General features: G+C 40.7%; 1 protein-coding gene across 1 annotated transcript in view; it reads right to left on the bottom strand.

Annotated features, from left to right (window-relative positions):
- Positions 1–3768: 3768 nt before the first annotated feature.
- GALNT8 (polypeptide N-acetylgalactosaminyltransferase 8) overlaps positions 3769–22155 on the bottom strand; it is a 57796-nt gene continuing 39409 nt past the window's right edge. Inside the window, exons 7-11 of the mRNA XM_016215218.2 lie at positions 18870–19055; positions 12027–12164; positions 11357–11452; positions 11000–11167; positions 3769–3912 (exon numbers count right to left, since the gene is read on the bottom strand). Of these exons, the coding sequence (XP_016070704.2) occupies positions 3769–3912; positions 11000–11167; positions 11357–11452; positions 12027–12164; positions 18870–19055 (732 nt within the window). The remainder of the gene's footprint in view (positions 3913–10999; positions 11168–11356; positions 11453–12026; positions 12165–18869; positions 19056–22155) is intronic.

Raw genomic sequence — 22155 nt, 5'->3', positions numbered from 1 at the left:
AGTTGTCCCCTCTGTCCTTTATAACCAAAGGAAAAGGAATTTCCCCTCAGGCCCAGATTCTGACCCAAGACCACACATCACATTTAGTTGTCACGTCTCTCTAGTCCCCTTTATTCCGGGGCAGTTCCTCAGTCTTCCTGTGTCTTTTATGACTTTGACAGTTTTGAAGCATACAGACCATTTATTTTGAAGAATGTCCCTCAAGTTTATAGATTGGAGTCCTGTATTTTGGTCAAGAATACCATAGAAATGATGTATTCTTCTGGCTGAATCATTTCAGGAGGCATATGATATCCCTTTGTTCAGTAACTAGTGATGTTAATTAACACTGATCACTTAGTTAAGATGGTGTCTGCCAGGTTTCTCCACCATGAAATTACTATTTTTACTTTGTAGTTAATAAATATTTTCAGGGAGTTACTCTGATACTGTGCGTGTATCCTGTTCCTCACCGCCCATTAGTTTTAACATCCATTGATAATTCTTACTTAAAACAACTTCAGCTATGTGGGTTGTCAAATAATTTTCTAGATCCATAATTCTTCCTACCATTTTTAGTCAGCATTCTGCCATAAAGAAGAGCTCTCCCTTCTTATTTATCCATCCATCCATCCATCTGTCCATTCGTCCGTCCATCCACTCATTTGTATGAACTTGCGGGTTCTTATTTTATTGTATGGTTTATAATCTATTTAATAAAAATCATTATTTATTTTAAGGTTCAAATTAAACCCTTTGAATCTAGCTGCTGTAAATTGTGACATTCCCAATCATTCAAGTAGTTTCTTATTTTCTAACATTGGAAAATGTCCCAGCCCCACAACCCTAAAACCAGCTATTTCCTCCAGGTGCCCTAATTCCTTTTACTGGAAAATATTTAGGAACTGAGATCTGGGTGCTGGATGCTGAGTGTGCTTAGAGTGAGTATGTATTCATTTAAACTAGAGAAAGGTAGTCAGGTTTGCCTGTGTTAGCTTGTACTTCATTTTGTATTTCCCTCCATCCTTGCTGGTTTTATGTATTTATGTTATGAAATATCACATGGTTCTAAAGTCTAAATTATAGAAAAATGTATATTTTGAGAAGCGTCACTCCCCCCACAGCCCTTCTACCCTGTCCCAGTCCTTTCCATACTGTTCCCAACCACCATCCATCAGTAACCAATGTCATTAGTTTCTGGTTTATCTTTGTTTCATTTTGCAGAAATAAACTAGTGCATGTATATTTTTTCCTGATTTCTTACCTAAAAGGTACATAATATAAATGCCATCTTCCTTTTTCACACTGGAAATCACTCCATATCAGCTCAAAGAAAAGTTCCCAGTTCTTTTTATAGCTGCATAGTACTCCAATGTGTTGATGCATTCAGCCGCTCCCTGATGTTTGAGCATATACTTTATTCTTAACATTTATCAATCAATACTGCAAATAATTGCTTTGTATTTTCTTATTTTGGGAGGTGTAAATTCCTAGAGGGGGACTTATTGGTACAAATTGAAAATGCACATTTAATCTTTTTAGATATTGCCAAATATCTCTCCAAAAGGATTGTACCAGTTGCATCCTTACCATCACAATATGAGGCTGCCCATTTCCCATAACCTTGCCAATAGAACCTGCTGTCATGCTTTTTAATTTTCACCAATATAAGTGAAAAATTATCTCAGTACAGTTTTAATTTGAATTTCTCTATCTTTGAGTGAGGTTAAATATCTTCTCATATGTTTAAGATATTGTGTCTTTTGCCTGGCCGGGTGTGGCTCAGTGGTTGAGCATCGACGTAGGATCCAGGAGATCATGGTTCGATTCCCGGTCAGGGCACATGCCCGGGTTGCGGGCTTAATCCCCAGGCGGGGGCCGTGCAGAAGGCAGCTGATCAATGACTCTCTCATCATTGATGTTTCTCTCTCTCTCTCTCTCTCTCTCCCTTCCTCTCTCTGAAATCAATAAAGATATATTTAAAAAAAAAAAAAAAAGCTATTGTGTCTTTTATCTGTTTTTTTATTGGATACATACTTTTTAAAAAATTTTGCTATGACTTGCATTTTCCCTTCAGTTTGGTAAGGAGAAGCTAGAAGTTATACATTTGCTTAGCATTTATCCTGTTCTGTAATTTTTTCATAATAAAACATTATCTATGGCAATGTCTTAGTTTTTGATACGGTGCTCACTGTAAAAATTTTATCAAGCGATACACTTATGACTTTACACTTCTAAAAGCTTATTTTAAAAACTTTTAGCCAGTTTAATTCTGTGCTAAATTAACAGTGTCCTGCTTGCTAATTGCCTAAAGGAAGCCTAATGATAACCAGTATCAGGCCCAAGTAGCTTTGATGTGAGACAAAGGGGAAAAGACCCTCTGAAGAAGAGTCTCTGTAAGATCCTACTTGAAAGCTGAGCCCACAACACAACACAACACAACACACAGGTTCGTTCTACCTCCCCTCTCACCATGGTGCCCAGTCCCATCCTCTAAGACCTACCCAAAACTGGCTGCCCAGGACATGTCTTCCCACCTCACCAGCTAGCGGAAAGGACTTACCCAGTGGATGGCAGTTAAGAGCCTGGGTTTCAGGTTTTTCCTACAACCTTTCCTTTGTGTCCTAATAAGTGATCCCCCTCTGTTTCAAGCCTTTCCCCGTAATTTACAGATTGTGGAAGGAAATGGGTAATCAAGTCTATTACATATTATGAGCTCACCCTAGCTGGTGTTCTCAGTGTTTAGAGCATCAGCTCGCATACTGAAGAGTTGCTGGTTCGATTCTTGGTCAAGGGCAAGTACCAGGGTTTCAGGTTGGATCCCCAGCCCTGCTCAGGGTGCATGTAGAGGCAACCAATCTATGTGTCTCTCTCACATCAATAAAGATATTTTTTAAAAAAGCTATTGTGTCTTTCATCTGTTTTTTTATTGAATACATACTCTCCCTGCCCCCAACTCCCTTTTACTCTCTCTGAAAAGCAATGGGAAAAAGATCCTCAGGTGAGGATTGACAACAACAAAAATATTATGAGCTACTTGGAGAAAGATCCAGATAGCTTAGATGTTTCTAGCATTCTCTCTGCACTGTCCAGAGCTGTGATTAGCTAAGGCAACTCCTACTCTCAGCCTCTGGAACCTAGTTGATACGGGAGAGACTGGGTAATCCAAATAAAACTGCTGTGAGTGGACAACTGGAGGAATTTTTAAGATTACTTATCTATTTGTTGTATCTTTCAGGACATCCCAGAAAACAGAGTAGGAGCAGCAACACAGCTTTAGAGAATTGGCGGCACCGAAATAGTTGTCTCCCTGCTGCCCGACGATGACCCGGCCTCTCCAGTGTGGCTGCCCCGAGGCAGTAGGGAGTCTGAGCAGATGAGCTGGGAGGAGGTGTGGGGCAGATGGTGGCAGCAGTTGTCAGGAATGAAGACTAAACAGCGTTGGCAGAAGTCAAAGATATCTTCCACCCTCCTGGTTCTCTCCCCCACATGACAGCCAGATGATGGTGGCTATTTCAAGGAGTTTCCAAGAATGGCATTTGATATGTATCGTTCCAAGGGAGGCTGGGGTGAGGCACTGTCGTTTCCTTACTCTTCCCGGCCAGGGCTCCCGGACACGTGCACAGGCCTCACCTCCCTGCATCCTGTGTCACAGGCTGAAGTCACCGAAAAACACACGCACCTTTTCTTCCTCACACGTGCTTGTGCTCTGAATGGCACTGGGAGTAGAAACCATTCAGTGGCAAGAACTGATGTCCCACATGCAGGCTCTCTGAGGATCACGGGATGCTAGTTGGCCCCCCAGCCTCGGACGGTATGCTGGATTGTCCACACTTGTGTGGTACAGGTCTGGAGCACAGGCATATAGAAACCCAAATTGCTCTTCTTTATCTCCAGACATCGGTTGGTGACTCTGTTTTTGAGGGCTCTTTGCTAGATGGGAAGAGAGACAGTCAAGGTACTGAAACGCCATAGCCCTGCCTCACCTCCCCTGTGCCTCCTCTCCCTGCTCTGCTCACAGGTATGCCAGAGGGGCCCCTCAGTCCTCTGCGAGTCATCCAGAGGACCAGTGAAGCCAAGTGTAGAGTCGGGTCACCCAGTGCTTTCTCCACCAGCCCCATGGTAAGCTAACCGTAGATCTGGGGTAGAAATGCAGGGCTGGGTTCTGACCTTATCATCTGCCTCTCCTGAGATTGGAGCGTCAGGTGAGTGTGACTGACAAGTCATGAAGCGCCTTGGAGAGCCATGCCCTTCTCTCCTGGACCTTCCTTTTCAGGTCTTCAACCCCTGAGCCCATGAAACCCACTGGGATGCTTCCTCCCTCCTCGGTGAGGCTCTGTGGTGGGTCTGGAGCGGGAGCTGCGTTCAGGAACCTCAGCCTATTTTCTCCACCACTGGAAGGGGCAGTTCCTACCTCTCCCGTTGGGGGGGGGGGCTTCACCAGGGTTTACTACTGGGAACTGTTGCTGGCTTTAGAGTTAAAGCACCTGGGTTAAATCCCTGCTGCAATATGTACAAACACAGGGGCCTTTGGCAAATCATCTAACCTTCCTAAGTCTCAATGTCCTCATCTGTAAAGTGGGTTTAGAGTTAACACCAGGGTTAACGTTAGGGTTCATATTTATTGAGCATCTTGAGGCAGAGGCCTCTCCCCACACTAATGGGGGAAGAGGGAGGAGGGCTCGTCCTCTTTCTTCCTTATTTCCGAGGCTCGACAGTTGGTGACACACCATTGTCCAGGCCCTGTCCTGTTCTCCCAGCCCTCCCACTCCCCACGCCCCTCTCCATCTGTGGCAGGAATAACTCGCACTGCCTGCCTCAGGGCCGGTGACTCTGCTTTCCCTCTGCTGTCGTCCTCAGAGTTAACAGCCTCCTTTGTCTAGTGGGAAATCCGGATCTCGCTGTTTCGCCCACGTTACCAACCACCAAGTGTTCCAACAGCAGGAAGGGCACCATCTCTATGGCCACATCCCTGCTCTCTCCATAACCATCACCTCTGTACCTCTCTTCTCCCTCAACCACAAACTGCCCCCGACAGCCCTGCTCCCCCACAGTCGCTTGCCCCTGGCCACACTGGACTCCTTTCGCCCCCACCTCCCAGGGTGCATCCACCCAGCATCACCACTCAGGGTGGTTCTCCCGGTTCATGATCTCCTCCCATCACTCCCACTGCTCCTTTCTCTTGGCCCCCACTTCCAGACCACACTGGGCTCCCCGAGAGGGGCCACCAATGGAGCAGGCCTACCCACAAATGTGCCTACAGCAGTCTGGCCTCAGCACTTGGCTTACTCCTTAGAGCTACTCCTCCAGGCCTCCTTAGCACGCTTTATCCTTGATGCCCACTTTCACTACGTGCCTTTATGTTTCACACTGTCAGAAGACCCGGCTTCCAGTCAGTCTAGTCCCTCAGGGGAATGCCATGAGCAGTCCTCGAATGCTGCTCAGGGCTGGTCTCAGGGGAGCTGCCCTGCCTGTCTCTACTCCAGCAGCGCCCTGTGCTCTGAGCCCAGCCGTCCTTGACATACATAAAGAAAAACTCTTCCTGTCTAACATCCTTCTTTTATTTCTCCCTCTTGGCAGCTTCCTTTTCTATTGACTTTAAATATATCCAAATGTCCCAATATTAGAACGGGGGCAGGGAGAGACACCTTTAACTCTACCTTCCTTTTCAAGCCAACATTCAGTGTGTTTCTCCCTTTCAGAAGCAAACTTCCTAATCAGCGAGGTAATAACAAACAGTGGATGAGATTCTGTCTTTGAACCCTCAACATTTATCATGCTGTGTGACCTTGGGAATATTATTTGACTTCTCTGTGCTTTAGTTACTTCATAGGTAAAGTAGAGCTAATGATAATAATACTTCTCTTATAAAATTTATGTAAAGACTAAATTAGCCTGGCGGGGCATGGCTCAGCGGTTGAGCATCGACCTAGGATCGAGGAGATCGAGGTTCGATTCTCTGTCAGGGCACATGCCTGGGTTGCGGGCTCGATCCCCAGTCAAGGGCATGCAAGAGACAGTCGATCAATGACTCTCTCGTCATTGATGTTTCTATCTCTCTCCCTCTCCTTTCCTCTCTCTAAAATCAATAAAAATATATTTTAAAAAAAAGCTAAATTAGATCACGTTTAACCCAGTGCCTGGCACTTAATACGTACTCAATAAATCTTGGCTATTATAATTTACTGTGACCTTTCTGAGAGAGTCAGTGGTCTTTTTTCTATTTTCTCATCACTGCCAAGTGAAATGTACTTTGGCAGTGTCCTACTCAGACTCTGTTTTCTTTTACATTGTGTTCATCTGGATCTAATACATTTTTGCTTTGGTTTTTACTTGAGGAGTATTGCCTGCCAGTTTTTAAAATATTTTTGTTTTTGTTTCTTTTTCCTTTTTACAGAAAGAATATGTGCTTTTTTTTTTTAACTTGGAAAATATATTTTTAAAATTAGAAGCACTCATAATGGGATAGCATTGTATATAGAGTTTTTATATCCTGTTCTTTAAATTTAACACTACATCACGTGAATTTTCCAATTTCATTAATTTTTTGAAAATACACTTCTTGAGAATAGTTTGAATGGCTATATAATATTCAGTTCAAGGGATGAATAAAAAATCTCTCCTACTGTTAAACATTTAATTTTTCCTAATATTTTGCTATGATAAGTATTAAGATGTTTTTTATATGAATCTTGACCTACATTCTATATTATTCCTTAAATTAAGATATTGTCTTAAAAGAGAATTAGTGCCTTTAAAAGGGGCATAATTAGTTTTAGAGTTCTGATCGGTGTCGGGGTTTTCCTATAGAGAGCTGAATTGCTTTCTGGAGCTATTACCACTAGCAGCTTGGGAGCACACTCCCCAGAGGTCTCTTCTCGAACCCTGACTGCAAGTGGTCTCTTCCTTCTCACTACCTCTCCCAGAGATTCTCTGTGTCCTGAGTTGTCACTCCATCTGGAAGACTTCCAAACAATGACCTTCACCCACATTCTCCTTAAATTCAGATGTGTCTCTAACTCATCTCTTCACATTGGGACTCTTCACAGTCACTGGCACTCTCTCTCTCTTGTGGTCTTCGAAAGTCATAACCCCCTCTGGTTGACTCAAAATGTTAATCATGACTTTGGAAGAAAACAAAGGGATTATCTAGGCTTACCTCCCTCTCAATTCTGCAAAATATCTTAGGTAACTTTTTATAGAATGAATGTGTAAGTTGTGTCTACAAAGTAAATAGAGCACAAAAGAGTCCCAACATTCAGTCAAATATCACATTCATATCTGAAAGAATTGGGATAAGATGGTTATGAAAGGCTTAGATAGAATGAATTGACTTAAAACGGACTTAAAATCAGGAAACACTATGAGCTACCTGATTGCCTCCCTCTTTAACTTTTGGAGTTCTTGGCATAGTGACCATAAAAAGAGATCCAGCCTGGACACCAGAGGGTAGGTACACTCTCCCTGGATGTCCTGCAGCTCCAGGTCTCGCCCAGCCACAATCTGTATTCTACCAGCAACTTCAGCCACCTGAGGAAGAGATCTTCCAAAATGCTCTTAAAAAGCAACCCTCAAAATGTTTGGGATGCCATAATTGTTTCTTTAGCATATGTAATATCTTTAATTCCCAGGAGATTTAGACTAAAGTATAAATGTTAAGGGAGCCAAACACATAGTATTTGTTAAAGATTCTACATATGTTACTATGTTTAAGCGCGTGCTTTGTTTATATTACTCTTGTGCTACCGATTTTATTTTATTTTTTAAAAATATATCTTTATTGATTTCAGAGAAAAAAATGGAAAGGGAGAGAGATAGATAGAAACACCAATGATGAGAGAGTCATTGATCGGCTGCCTCTTTGCATGCACCCCACTGGGGATTGAGCTCGAAAGCCAAGCATGTGCCCTGACCGGGAATCGAACTGCAATCTCCTGGATCACAGGTCGATGCTCAACTGCTGAGCTATGCGCCCCAGGCTGTGCTACCAATTTTAAAAGGTGTAATTGAATAATTAAATCTGTGATTTTATGTTGAAATTTCACTAGATTGCAAACACTTTTGAACATTTAAAAGAACTTAAGAATCATTCAATTTAAACTCAGATAATTGAATGCCTTAAGAAAGAAAATTTAATGTATTAAATTTATAAATATAAGCTATAATGTTTAAGGATATTTATCAAATTGTAAAATCCTCTTTAAAGTTGCTAAGAGAGTAGATCTTAAAAGCTTCATAAGAAAAAAATATTTTGTAACTATGTTTGGTAATGGATGCTAACTAAAATTATTGTGTATAATCATTTTGCAACAAATTATGTATATTGTGTTGTACACCTGAAATTAATATAATGTATATGTCAATTACATCTCAATAATAATAAATAAATAATTAAAACATTACAAATAACTCTATACTCATAAATTTTAAGGGGTTAATTTCCAAAAACCATAAACAATCAAAACTCAAGCATCATAAATAATCATAAAAACTCAAAATAAATAATCTGAATAGCCCTGTGCCAGTAAAAATTTTTTTCAATTCATGGTTTAAAAGCTCCTGAAAAAGAATTCTCCAGGCCCATAAGGTTTCACTGAAGAAGTATACTAAACATTTAAAGAAGGATTATATTGGCTGGAATTTCTAGTACTATGTTGTATACCAATTTAAGACAATATCTTCCAGAAAATGCCTCTTTCAGAAATTGGTCTATTCTTTAATTTCTGTCAAAAGGATAAATTTTATCTACAGGAAGAGGGAATACTTCCCAACTCACTCTACAAGGCCAATACTGAAACCAAAGACTGAAGGGAAAAAATGTTGCAGACCATGATCTCTAACAAACTTAGACACAAAAGTCTTCAACAAAATACCAGCAAACCAAATCCAGCAAAGTATGGGGGAAAAAAGTATACTCCATGACTAAGTGTGATTTATTACTGGTACACAAGGCTGGCTCAACTTTGAAAATCAATCAGTGTCATCCATCATATAAAGAGGCTAAAGAAGAAAAAATAGGATTATATCAATTGACACAGAATAAGCACTTGACAAAATTCAACTCACATTCGGTATAAAACAAATTCTTAAAAAGTTAGAAACATAGGGAAATCACTTCAACTACAAAATAATCTACAGCTAATGTTATACTTATACTTAACAGTTAAAGACTCAATGCTTTGCCCTTACATTTGGGCACAAGGCAAGGATGTTCTCTCACCACTCTTATTCAACGTAGTACTAGAAAGTCTAGCTAATATAATAAAACAAAAAACACAAATAAAAGTCACACAGATTAAACACATAAAAAGTGATTGTTAAAACTTGATAGGTTCATAAATAAAATAAGATTTGTAAGTGGAACATAAAAGCTTAAAGAAAAACGAGTTCTTTAATTTATAACTTTAATAAGTTAATTATTAATTTTTAACTGAAAGCAAACCTGTAATTGCATTTTCTGCACACAAAAGATATTATTAAGGATTTCAAAAACTCACGTGAACTACACTAGGCCTGCCAGATGCTCAAATATGCTTTGCTTGGTGACTACCATTGACAGAGAGCTCACCACCTCGCCAGGCAGCCCACTCTTTTGTAGGACAGTTTAAGCCGTTAGACTGTTAGAAATTCCTCCCCCTGCCCATTATGCTAAGTCAAACTCCTTGGTCTCCAACATCTGGTCTTATTAGTTTTGCCCTCCTGCAGACACTGAACAAGTCTACTTCTTCTTTCTCATGAACACAGCACTGTCTTTTCTCTAGATTCGCCTCTCCTCTAGCCAGTACCTCCAGGTCTGCCAATCTTTTATTTGTTCTGCAATCATTTCTTGAATGCCTGCAACACTCCAAACACTGTGTTAGATGCTAGAGAGAAAACAACAAACAGAAGCCAGGCCTTGGCCTCCAGCCTCCAGTCTAGCTATGAAAAGAAGTGAGCAGGCAATTAGAAGAAAAAATGAGACAGAAGAACACTTTGAATCTGGCCCAGTAAAGAGCAGGGAGGAGAGGAAAACACACCTACAAAAGTGCCTAAGAGGGAGCATGGCCTTTCACAGAATTATATGTATTTCCATACAGCTGGAGCTTAGAGTGGGAAGACAGGACCTACTCTCCTCCTCCTTTTCACTGATATTGTCTAGTTCAGAGAGACTTAATCTAAGATCCAAAATCTCCTGAAATTGTAACAAAATTGTGCGCATATATGCACATATATGTTCTTCTGGAGACAGCCCATAGCCTGCAGCAGATTCTCAAAGAGGTTTTTAGCTTTAAGTTAGGAATTACTGTGTTAGATTGTCCATGTCTTTTACTATGTGGCTCCTGAACCTCATACAGTACCAACATGCTCAGAGGTGTGTCCATAGACAAAGCACTGCCTCCCACCATTAGGACGTCACAGTCTTGCCAGTGCAACTTAATGCTGCCCTATCACACAGTAAATTCACACATAGACTGTGGTCAACCAGGTCACTCATGTCACTGTCACGTAAATTCTGCCAGATTCCCTCCACCTTATTCTTGGTCAATTGACGCTGAAGTTAAAGTCAGGACTTTTATATAGTCCCTGTCAAATTTCAGCCCAGTGCTTCTGACTCTGATTATCATTAACAATAAAACTGATCACAATGGCTAATATTTATTGAGCACTTTCTATGTGCCAGGCAGTGTGCCAAAAGCTTTACACACATTATCTCATTTAATCCTCCAAACCCGCAAAGTCGATATTATCACTTTATATATGAGGAAACTGAGTCTCTCAAAGAGGGTAATAAAATTGCTAAATGTGACTGAACTACAATTTGAACCCAAACTCTTAACTGTTAAGCTATAACATATCACATATTCCTTTCCCTTAACCACCCCACCTTAGTCAACAGGCTCAGTGTTCCACGCCCAGTTCCATGTTTCCAGTGCTTTCCCTACACACTGGCACAAAATAAGTCTTTCTAAAACACTATCAAATCAAATCTGAACCTCTCAGATTATATTTGAATATATCCTTTAAAAAGAATGTGACTCACCGGTTTAAAATCCCAATATATGTGCAGTCTATTTTGGGCTGCCTTGGAACATGGCTCTAAAGTGGGCTTCTCCCCACTGCCAGGGTCTGTCAGGCAGCGATCATCAGTGTTTGTTTCTGCAATCAGCGGTCCCACATACAACTCCCCAGTTAGATGGTAGTAGACATTCTAGAAGACAGCAAAGGGGTGTGCCATGGACACAGTCAGAGGAGAGGCCCTTGACCCTATAGTGGATAAAAAGACTGCTCATGGCTCCCCTGGACACTCAGTCACCATGGGGAGCACTGAACTTTCCTGAGTATCAAGAAGTACTCTCTGTATCTTTCTCCCCACCCCCAGTTGATTTTAGGAGGATACCTGTGAACTGTATTCATTACAGTAATTCATGGTGGGGGTGTTGCCTAGAATAGGTCCCTGATCCAGGCAGACATTTCCATCCAGTGGGTTTTTCAGCTGAAGGGGCAAAACATATGACAACATGATTGGAAAAAGTCAGAGAAAGAAGGCCCTCAAGTCTCCCCAGGCCCTGCATTTTCTCCAGTACTCCAAGGGTGCCAGAAATTACCAGCCAAAGGGACCAGCGGTTTGGTATCCTGACAGCAATTTTCTAAGCACTAGACAAATGTTGAAGTGAGACGCTGCTGTGATGCCCACTTCCTGGGAACCCCCACCCCCTTGGACCATCACAGCACAGATAGAGAAGGAGCACTTATGCCCCGATTTAGGTGTGTGAGGCCAAACACCCTGATTGGCTCAGAAACTAGGAGGGTAAGAGCAAGGGCTGCAGTTTGCTAAGTAAGGAAGCAGAGGCAGAGAGAAGGAAGAGAGATGGAAACTGGGGAGCAAGACATAAAAGGAAACCAAGAGTGTCCAAGGTCAAAAAGCCAAGGAAGGAGTTGGGGATAGGAAGGGAATCTTGGGCAGGATGGAGTTTGGAAACCCTTTTCTAGGTAGTGATGCGATTCAGGTCTCATTTTCTGTTACAGTCAAACATTTAAACTCTGAAATGCAATTTCATAATACGTACTCTTCCGTAGCCTACAATGTCGCGTATTGGCTTCAGGGCTGGATAAATATTTTTCAGATACCAGTCAAAAGTTTTACATTCCAATTTCTCCCGGAGTGCTATTCTGGAAGAAATGTCTCCATAATCGATTCCAGAGTTCTGTAAATAAAACATGAGGTGTTTCTGTGTAACATTCTTGACTCCATCAGAGGGTATGAATGATGCCTGAGGGAACCGGGTATTTTTCTGATGGCCTGTAAAGTAACCTTGATAATTGATAGTTTTCCAGGGAAAGTGAACAAAGCTTGAACCTTAGGGAATCTCTTTTGGTTTTAAAGGCACTTGCAAGGCCCACCTAGCTGGGTCACAGGTTTATTTCCATCATTATCAAGCTGATGCAGACTGCTCCTGTTCGAGATAATATTTACATCCATAAGACACAAAATACTTGATGATGACCAGAAAAAGCTTTCAAAAGGAATATTCTGGTAGTAAGATTTTGGAGACTAAAGGACATTTTCTAAAAGTAATATATATGGAATCATAGTGAAAGAATGAGCCCACAGCCACAGCTCAGAGATAGCAAATCATGCTGACTTCAGGTGATAGGGACAATGGTATGGCCTTAGGAGAGAAAGTCATCCTCATTCATGTGCATCCAGCATTAGTCTCCATTCCCACTATCCCACATCAGCCTGCCACGTTTATATCCTCTTAAAACAGTGAATTCCTGATGTCCAACCTTGTACCATAAAGATTCCACCAGTATTGATGATGGATGAAGAACAAAAAATCTAGAAGATTCTTTGGTTTGAATCTTATCTAAGCCACTAACTACCTTATTACCTTAAACAATTTTCTTTCAACTCTCTGTGCTTCAGTTTCTTCATTTATAAACTTAGAATAATAAAAATAAAACATACCCAAGGAAAACTCTCTGCTCACTTCCTCCCATGACCCCATCAAAACTTCCACTAAATTATAGAACAATCACCCTTGAGAACCACCTGACAACTAGCTGAACAGAACTCTTATAACTAAGGATATAAAGAAGAAGCCAAATCAAGACTGGTAGGAGGGGTGTAGACACAGGATAGGCTGGCCCCACACCCCCACCTGTCAAATGGCTCTGGGATGTAAATTTGCACCTGTGCAGCTGGGTCTGGTGGTGTGGGAAGACTCGAACATCTGGCTATGGGATCTTGGGTAGAAGCCCCACCCAGTGACGGCCAGTGTGCTGAAAGATTGGAGAGCAAAGTGAAGCTGGGTTTTTAAATATCCCCTCTTGCATGGAGTGACAGCAAAGTTGTGAGTGACCCAAGAAGAGCTGAGGCATTGGAAGGAGAGGAAGTGCCCACCTGCCCCTCCTACAAGCTATGGGCACCACCTCCAATGGGAGACTGTTTAAACCACCTTGACCAGGACCAGGATACCCCTACAAACCCTATATCTGTGGAAGAAGAGAGAGCAGTTCAGAACAGGGACATTCAAGGTGTGAGACAGGAGGCAGACCCAGCCTCTGGGCTACAGAGGCCCGCCCACTGGACTACTCAGGGGTCTGCCCTTCGAGGCTTCAGTCAGGTTGCCCCCGGGCCAGGCATGGACAGTGACTCACATTGTCCCACACCAGAGAACTTCCCAGGAGGCCTCAGTCCAACATATTCATGGGCCAAATTCAACAACATCTGGACAAAATCCAGCAAGCTACACAAATAGAAGATCCCAAGGTGTATTTTTTTGTTTGCCTTTGATTTGTTTTTCTTCCTCTTTCTTCACTTTTTTCTTTCATATTCTCTTATTTTTATCTTTCCATTTAGTCTATTCTTTTTTCTCTTTACTTTTTAATTTTTAGTTATTTTCTTTCTTGTCTTTTTTCCCATTTTTTTCCTATCTTGTATATTTTGTTGTATTCATTATTTTTTACTTTTAAAAATTATCATTTAATTTATTTTTTCTTTCTTTTATTTTTTATCCTTATTCTTGTTTTGTCCTTCTTTCTTTTTTTTCTTTTTTTTTTTTTTGATTTTTTTTCTCCTCTAATTATTTTAGTCTAATGTCTTTTAGAATTTTTTTTTTTAGTCTTTATTGTTGCAGTTGTTGTTCTGTAGGTTTTTCGTTTTGTTTTTTTTTCCATGTTGTGGTCTGGTTTAGTCTTGCTTTGCTCTATCAGCACCTGTATAAATGACATTTTGCACGATGTGGTCTGGGTTGAGACTCACAGTCACCATGCCTGAGGGCTGAGTCCACTCACAAAGCAGACAACAATCAAGACCAAAATTCAACAGGAGGGCCCACATAACCCACACAAGAGACATGCTTAGAGCACTCATCTCAGAAGATCAAGGCAACTACACCACTGGGTCCCACAAAAAGGCCACCCCACCAAGATTGAGAGACACAGTAGTCTTATCCAATACACAGAAACAAACACAAAGGAACAGCAAAAATGGGGAAACAAACAAGCCCCAAATGAAAAAACAGGAGGAAACTCCAGAAAAAGAGCTAAATGAAATGGAGGCAAGCAATTTATTGGATATAGACTGCAATGGTTATAAGCATATTATAATGATTATAAGCATGTTCAAACAACTTAGTGAGAACTACAAGAAACTTAATGAGAACTATAAGAAACTTATTGGGAACTACATCAGCATAAAAAGAGACACTGAAACCATGAATAAGGAAAAGTCAGAAGTGAAGAATGATGTAGCTGAAATAAAGAACATCCTGGAAGGAAGTAACAGTAGTTTAGAAAAAACTGGGGATAAACTCATCAAATAAGAAGCCAAGGTAGAAAAAATAATTCAATTAGAGCAGCAAAAAGAAAAAATAGTTAAAAAGCATAGTCAGTTTAAGGGAATTGTGGGACAACATGAAACAGAGCAGCATCCGCATCATAGGATTACCAGAGGGAGAAGAAAGTGATCAAGGGATGAGAACCTTGTTTGAAGAAATATTGACATAAAACTTCCGTAACCTGGTGAAAAGTCATACAAATTCAGGAAGCACAGAGAGTCCCAATCAAAATGAACACAAAGAGACCCACAGAATACACATCATAATTAAAGTGAAAACATTAAAGACAAGAAAGAATTTTAAGGGCAGCTAGAGAGAGACAGTCAGTTGCCTACAAGGGAGCTCTCATAAGGTTGTCAGCTGATTTCTCAACTGAAGCGCTACAGTCCAGAAGGGAGTGGCATGAGATATTCAAAGTAACAAAGAGCAAGGATCTGAAGCCAAGACTACTCTATCCAGCGAGGCTATCATTTAAAACTGAAGGTGAAATAAAGAGCTTCTCAGACAAAAAAAGGCTAAAGGAGTTTATTAGCACCAAACCAGCATTATAAGAAATGTTAAAGGGACTGTTGTAAGAAGAATAGATGGGGGTACGGGGAGGAGGAATATAGACATGAAGAATAAAAATGACAACAAATAAGAACATATCAAAATAACCTTAAATGTAAATGAATTAAATGATCCAATCAAAAGATACACAGTACCTGAATGGATAAGAGAGCATCACCCATATATATGCTGTCTACAAGAGACCCACCTCAGAACAAACATCTTTCACAAGATAAAAGTGAAGGGATGGAAAAAATTTCCCATGTAAATGGAAATGAAAAAAAATCTGAGGTAGCAATACTTATATCTGACAAAATAAACTTCAGAACAAAGGCTGTAAAAATGACAAAGAAACTCACTACATAGTACTAAAGGGATCAATCCAACAAGAGGATATAACCCTGGTAAACATATATGCACCCAAAATAGGAGCACCGAAATATATTTTTTAATTCCTGGAGGACTTTAAGGGAGAGATAGAAAGCAATACAGTCCTAGTAGGGAACTTTAACACCCCACTGACATCACTGGATAGATCTTCCAGACAAAAAATTCAACAAGGAAACAGCAAACCTGGACAACACAATACATTAGTTGAATTTAATTGATATTTACAGAACATTTCATCCCAAAGCTGCAGAATATACATTCTACTCAAGTGCACATGGAACATTCTCAAAGATAGACTACATGTTAGGACACAAAACAAGTCTATACAAGTTCAAGAAGATTGAAATCATATAAAGCATCTTCTCAGGTCACAATGACATGAAACTAGAAATCAATTACAATAATAAAAAAAAAAAAACACTTAAAAACATTCAAATACATGGAGGATAAATAGCATGTATTTAAACAATAATGGGTTACCAAAGAGATCAAGGAAGAAATCAAAAACTTCCTGAAAACAAATGAAAATGAACACCCAAGAACCCAAAAGCTATGGGACAAGGCTAAAGCAATCCTGAGCGGGAAATTCATAGCATTACAGGCCTACATCAAGAAATAATAAAAAGCTCAAATAAATGATCTAACCCTACAACTAAAAGAATTAAAAAGAGAACAACAAAAAGTCCCAGAGTAACTAGAAGAAAAGAAATAATAAAGATCAGAGCAGAAATAACTGACATAGAGACTAAAAAAAAAACAAACACAAAAAACAAAAAAGCAGTGAAACCAAGAGCTGGTTTTTTGAAAAGATAAACAAGATTGATGAACCTTTAGCCAGAATCATCAAGAAACAAAGAGAGGGGATCCAAATAAATAAAATCAGAAATGACAGAGGGGAAGTTACAACCAACACCACAGATATACAAAGGACTGTAAGAACATACTAAGAACAACTATATGCCAACAAAATGGACAACCTGGGCAAAACAGACAAATCCTGGAAACATACTATCTTCCAAAACTCAATCAGGAAGAATTAGAAAACCTGAACAAACCAATAACAAAAAATGAAATTGAAGCAGTAATAAAATAACTCCCAGCAAACAAAAGTCCTTGACCAGATGACTTCACAGGCAAGTTTTACCAAACATTCAAAGAAGAACTAACACCTATCCTCCTCAAACTATTCCAAAAAATTCAAGAGGAGGGAAGACTTCCAAGCTTTTTACAAGGCCAGCATTATCTTAATTCCAAAGCCAGATAAAGACACTGCAAAGAAAGAAAATTATAGACCAAGATCCCTAATGAACATAGATGCTAAAATCCTCAGCAAAATATTAGCAAATCGGATCCAGCAACACATTAAAAACATTGTACACCATGACCAAGTGGGATTTATTCTGGGGATGCAAGGCTGGTACAATATTTGTAAATCAATAAATGTGATACATCACATAAAAAAATGAAGGATGAAAATCACATGATCATATCAATAGATGCAGAGAAATCATTCAACAAAATCCAGAACCCCTTTTGATAAGAATTCTCAGCAAAGTGGGACTAGAGGGGTCATATTTCATCATAATAAAGACTATATATGACAAACCTACAGCCAACGTCTTACTCAATGGACAAAAACTAAAAATGTTTCCCTTAAGAACAGGTACAAGACAGGGATGTCCATTTTCACCACCCTTATACAACGTAGTACTGGAAGTCCCAGCCACAGCGATCAGACAAGAGGTTCATAAAAAAATTAAAAATAGAGCCCTGGCCAGTGTTTCTCAGTTGGTTGGAGCATCATCCCATGTGTCAAAGGATTCTGGGTTTGATTCCCAGTCAGGGCACAACCCAGATTGCAGGCTCGATCCCCAGTAGGAGTGTGTACAGGAAGCAATTGATCAATATTTCTCTCTCACATCAATGTTCTCTCTCTCTCTCTCCCCTCTCCCTTCTTCTTTCTTTAAAATCAAAAGAAACATGTCCTTGGGTGAGGATTAAAAAAAAATTAAAAATAGAACTACCAAATGACCCAGGATTCCACTTCTGGGTTCTTCTTTGAAGAAATCCAAAACACTATTTGAAACGATATATGCACCTCTATGTTCATTGCATCATTATTTGCAATAGCCAAAGTATGAAAGCAACCTAAGTGTCTATCAATAGACAAATGCATAAAAATGATATGGTACATATATACAATGGAATATTACTTAGCCATAAACAAGAATGAAATCTTGCCATTTGTGACAACATGAATGGACATAGAGGGTATTATGCTAAATAAAGTAAGTCCAACACAGAAAGGCAAATATATGATTTCACTTACATGCAGAATCTAAAAAAACAAAATAAATAAACAAACAAAACTGATGGTTGCCAGATGTTGGGGGATGGGTGGAAAAGATGAAGGGATTAAGAAGTAAAAATTGGCAGTTATAAAATAGTCTCAGGGATGTAAATTACAGCATAGGGAATACAGTCAATTATATTGTAATAACTATGTACACAGTGCCAATTTGGTAGACTTTCCCCGGGAATTCTTGATAAGTTACATAAATGCCTAAGCACTATGAGGTACAACTGAAACTAATATAATATTGAATGTCAACTCTAATTGAAAATTTTTTAAATACAAAATTAAAAATAAAACCTACCCAATAAGTATGTTGTGATGATTAATGAGTCTGGGACATACTATTGCTACATAAATGTGTCACTATCATCACATCATCTGGACTTTACCCTTATTCTTTTTTGTTGTTGTTAATCCTCACTCAAGGATATTTTTTCCATTGATTTTTAGAGACAGTGGAAGGGAAGAAGGGAGAGGGAGAGAAAGAAACATTGATGTGAAAGAGACAGATTGATTGGTTGCTTCTCGCACTCACCCCAACCAGATCCAGGGATCGAATCTGCAACCCAGGTATGTGTCCTTGACGGGGAACTGAACCCTCAACCCTTCAATGTGTGGACTGACACTCTAACCATTGGGCAACACCAGCCAGGTCTACACTTATTCTTGAGGGCTGGGATGGGACTTTTGCTGTATCCCTTCCCATTTCCCACCACTACCACTGCCACCTCCTCCTTTGTTCTTCCCTGCTCCTATTCAATGCCATGACAAACCTGGAGAGGTACGTTCCAGGCCAAGTAGACCATGTCTTTGTGCTCATCCATCCAGATTTCGGCCACTCTGAGAGCATTGCGCCTCAAGGCAGGAGTCAGATCCAAGGCATAGGGCTTGTGGTATCTCTCTACGTGAGCAATCCGGGAGCAGGGCAAGACCTCGATTCTCCCTCCACACTGCCACACCTGCACAAGAAGGGGAAAAAATCATCTGGATAGGCTTGCCCCATGGGTGATAAGTAGTACAGCTTACTGATGCACAGAGACCAACAATTTGGAGCCATTTTTTAAAGACTGTAAATTCAGCTCAGCCTGCATGGCTTAGTGGTTGAGCATCAACCTATGATCCAGGAGATTGTGGTTTGATTCCCGGTCAGGGCACATGCCCAGGATGTGGGCTCGATCTCCAGTCAGGGGCGTGCAGGAGGCAGCTGATCAATGACTCTCTCATCATTGATGTTTCTCTCTCTCTCCCCCTCTTCTTTCCTCTCTCAGAAATCAATAAAGATATATATTTTCTAAAAAAGGTAAAAATCAGTTCTCCCACTCCCATATCTGTTGCCTCCCAACCCACTTATCTAAAACAACCTTCCTTAGTTTACCTTACTTCTTCTCTCCTGTCATTCAGACAGTTCCAGAAATCCTACCCCCTTCAGGAAGTCCTCCAAAACAAACCAAATGGCAGTCTGTCCCTGCTCATTTATCCCCAAGGAAAGTGCCAAAGTGCTGAAAGTCACCACGCCCTGAGCTAATCCCACTGGAGTTAGCGTCCCATGAACTCTCTTTGTTCTGCATGCCAGATATAAGACAAGGTGCTGCACAGACTTGCAGGTGGCCCCCATGACCCCTGCCTCCTGGTCTTCACACACTTCCCTACTCCCCTCCGTTTGAGTGTGAGCTTGTGATCTTCCTTTAACCAACAGAGTATGGCAAAGATGATAGTATGTACATGATTACATGTGTGCGATTACATAAGACTGTAGTGCCCAGCTTGCTAGGAGATGCACTCTCCTACTGGCTCTAAGGAAACAAGCCACCACGTTGTGAGCCACCACATGGAGAGTGCAAGAAACTAAGGACAGCTTCAAAATGAGAGCCGGCCACAACCTGAACACCCCCTCAGTCTGGAAGACTTCAAGGAACGAGTGCTGCCAAAACCAGCATGAATCTAGAAGGAGATCCTTCTCAGTCAGTCCTAGATGAGAACCCAGCCCTGGCCAACACCTTGACTGCAACCTTGCAGAGACCCCCCTAAGCCAGGCATGGACTCCTGACTCACGTTAACTGTGGGATAGTAAACATGTCTTGCTTTAAGCCACTAAGTTTGCAATAATGTTGTTACACAGCGATAGATAACTAACACAGGTAGTTCTTGACCGAGAGATACCATGACTTATGATACAATTTTAAATATTTTTTTTGTCATCCTGATGGGTACAAACATACTTGTCAGATCACACATTCTAATATTCGGCTTAAAAATATGGTCATCCTTCCAGTAGATGGTAAAACTATCTAATGCTATGAGATTGATGTAATGGCTCCAGTGTCTTCTCTTCATGGTGGCCTAGTGAGATGCAGTGTGGGGAGATAATTCTCCTATTTGGCAGTGCTTAGCAACCTACTGCATTCATGCCTGTGGAGCCCCTGAGACAGGGATGAGCAACTTAAGTCCTGCTGGTTTACTTACCCACCTGAGGGACCAGTACCCTTATCAACTCAATGTTTTTCGTCCCTTCCTCAACTCCTGAACCCACAGATTCCCTTCCCTTGCTTCTTGACAAAAAGCCAAACTTTGAAATTAGACTGAACCTGTGTTCAAATCTATCACTGCACATCTGATAACTCGGGGCAAAATACTCCTTCTCAGTGAGCAAACCCACCACCAGCGTTGTCAGGTGGACTAAATAACATAACAAGTACTCAGGGAGCAGGGGCGTCCATGAATGTTGGCTGGAAGCACCCCTTTTCTCCCGTTACCCTCCTCCATCTCTCCTTATTCGTTCCCAGAACTATGGGGAGGTTACAGCTAATTTGTTTTCAGATTCTATTTTCTGTAGCCAAACATTTAAAAATCCAAATACAACTTCAGTTTTTCTGGTTGAAGGAGTTTTCCAAAGCCACTGGAATTTAAGAGAGAAAAATTAACAGTTGGCACAAGAAACCTTAAATTCAAGTGAAAAGATAACAGTCAGAATTGTCATTTATGAATATTAACTATTATCCTTGACCAATACTTTTCAAATTTTATTCTCTCAATTTATTCCACTTGCCAAAAGCCCTTCCCACCCCCTTCACACACACACACACACACACACACACACACACACACGAAGCTTCTACTTATAATAGCAATGGCTTACTTTGTGCCACATACTATCCTAACATTTTTCATAACGTTAACCCTCACCATGTAGTATTATTATCCCACTTAAATTTACTAGCTGGTAAGTGACAGAGCTGGATTTTGATTCTGCAGTCCATGTGTTCAGCTCTGGCACAGCGCCAGGGATATATCCAGTGCTTGACAAACACTGGTTTTTCCTCTCGCCTGTTGGCCCCATTGCTTCCCCTCCATTTATACACATCCATGCACACCATCATTGCCATGGCCTCTAGATGTCAGAATAAAACAGTCCATGCAGCTCTGATGGTCTCTAAGATCTGTTATTGGAGAAAGACAGGTCCTAACAAGAGAGAGGCAGCCTAGATGCAGAAAGCAGGAGCAGAGAAAATGACAAGGAACTCAAAAATGGGAAAGAGGCTTTAGGTCCTAAATCAGGGAATTGGGGTTCCAGTCAAACTCATGGGAAGCTCTCGTAAGTAGGAACACCCCAGCCACAATGTAGCTAGGGTCACCTTGGGAATTTTCTAAGGACCATACATAAAATAATTACTTCTGCATTTATATTTCTTGTTCTAAAGACTAATTGTCCAGTAGTGGACAATGCAATACAACAGACACAACTTGCAGGTAGAGCCCTTTAAAAAAAAAAAAAAAAAAGAACATACTCTCTCTTTCCCCCCTTTCTCTTTCTACTGACCGGAATACTGATGTGATGTTGAATGTAGCAGAACCACAAGATGGGAGAGTCTTGGTCCCCATCGCCCTGCAGCTGCCATCTCAATCCTGAACTACTTATGTTCAAACAGTTCTGGAAGAGAAAACCTAATTTCTATCTTATTTAAATCTCTGTTATTTTGGCCTCTGTCCCAGAAGCCAAACAAGAATTCTAATTCGTATCTTAATAAATCATTTCAAATTATTTATCATGCTTTAACTGTA

The sequence above is a fragment of the Miniopterus natalensis genome, chromosome 2, assembly GCF_054644295.1.
Source record: "Miniopterus natalensis isolate mMinNat1 chromosome 2, mMinNat1.hap1, whole genome shotgun sequence".
In the NCBI taxonomy this organism is placed as follows: domain Eukaryota; kingdom Metazoa; phylum Chordata; class Mammalia; order Chiroptera; family Miniopteridae; genus Miniopterus; species Miniopterus natalensis.
The sequence above is the reverse complement of the archived record's forward strand: the minus strand, read 5'-3'. Positions and strand labels throughout refer to the sequence as shown.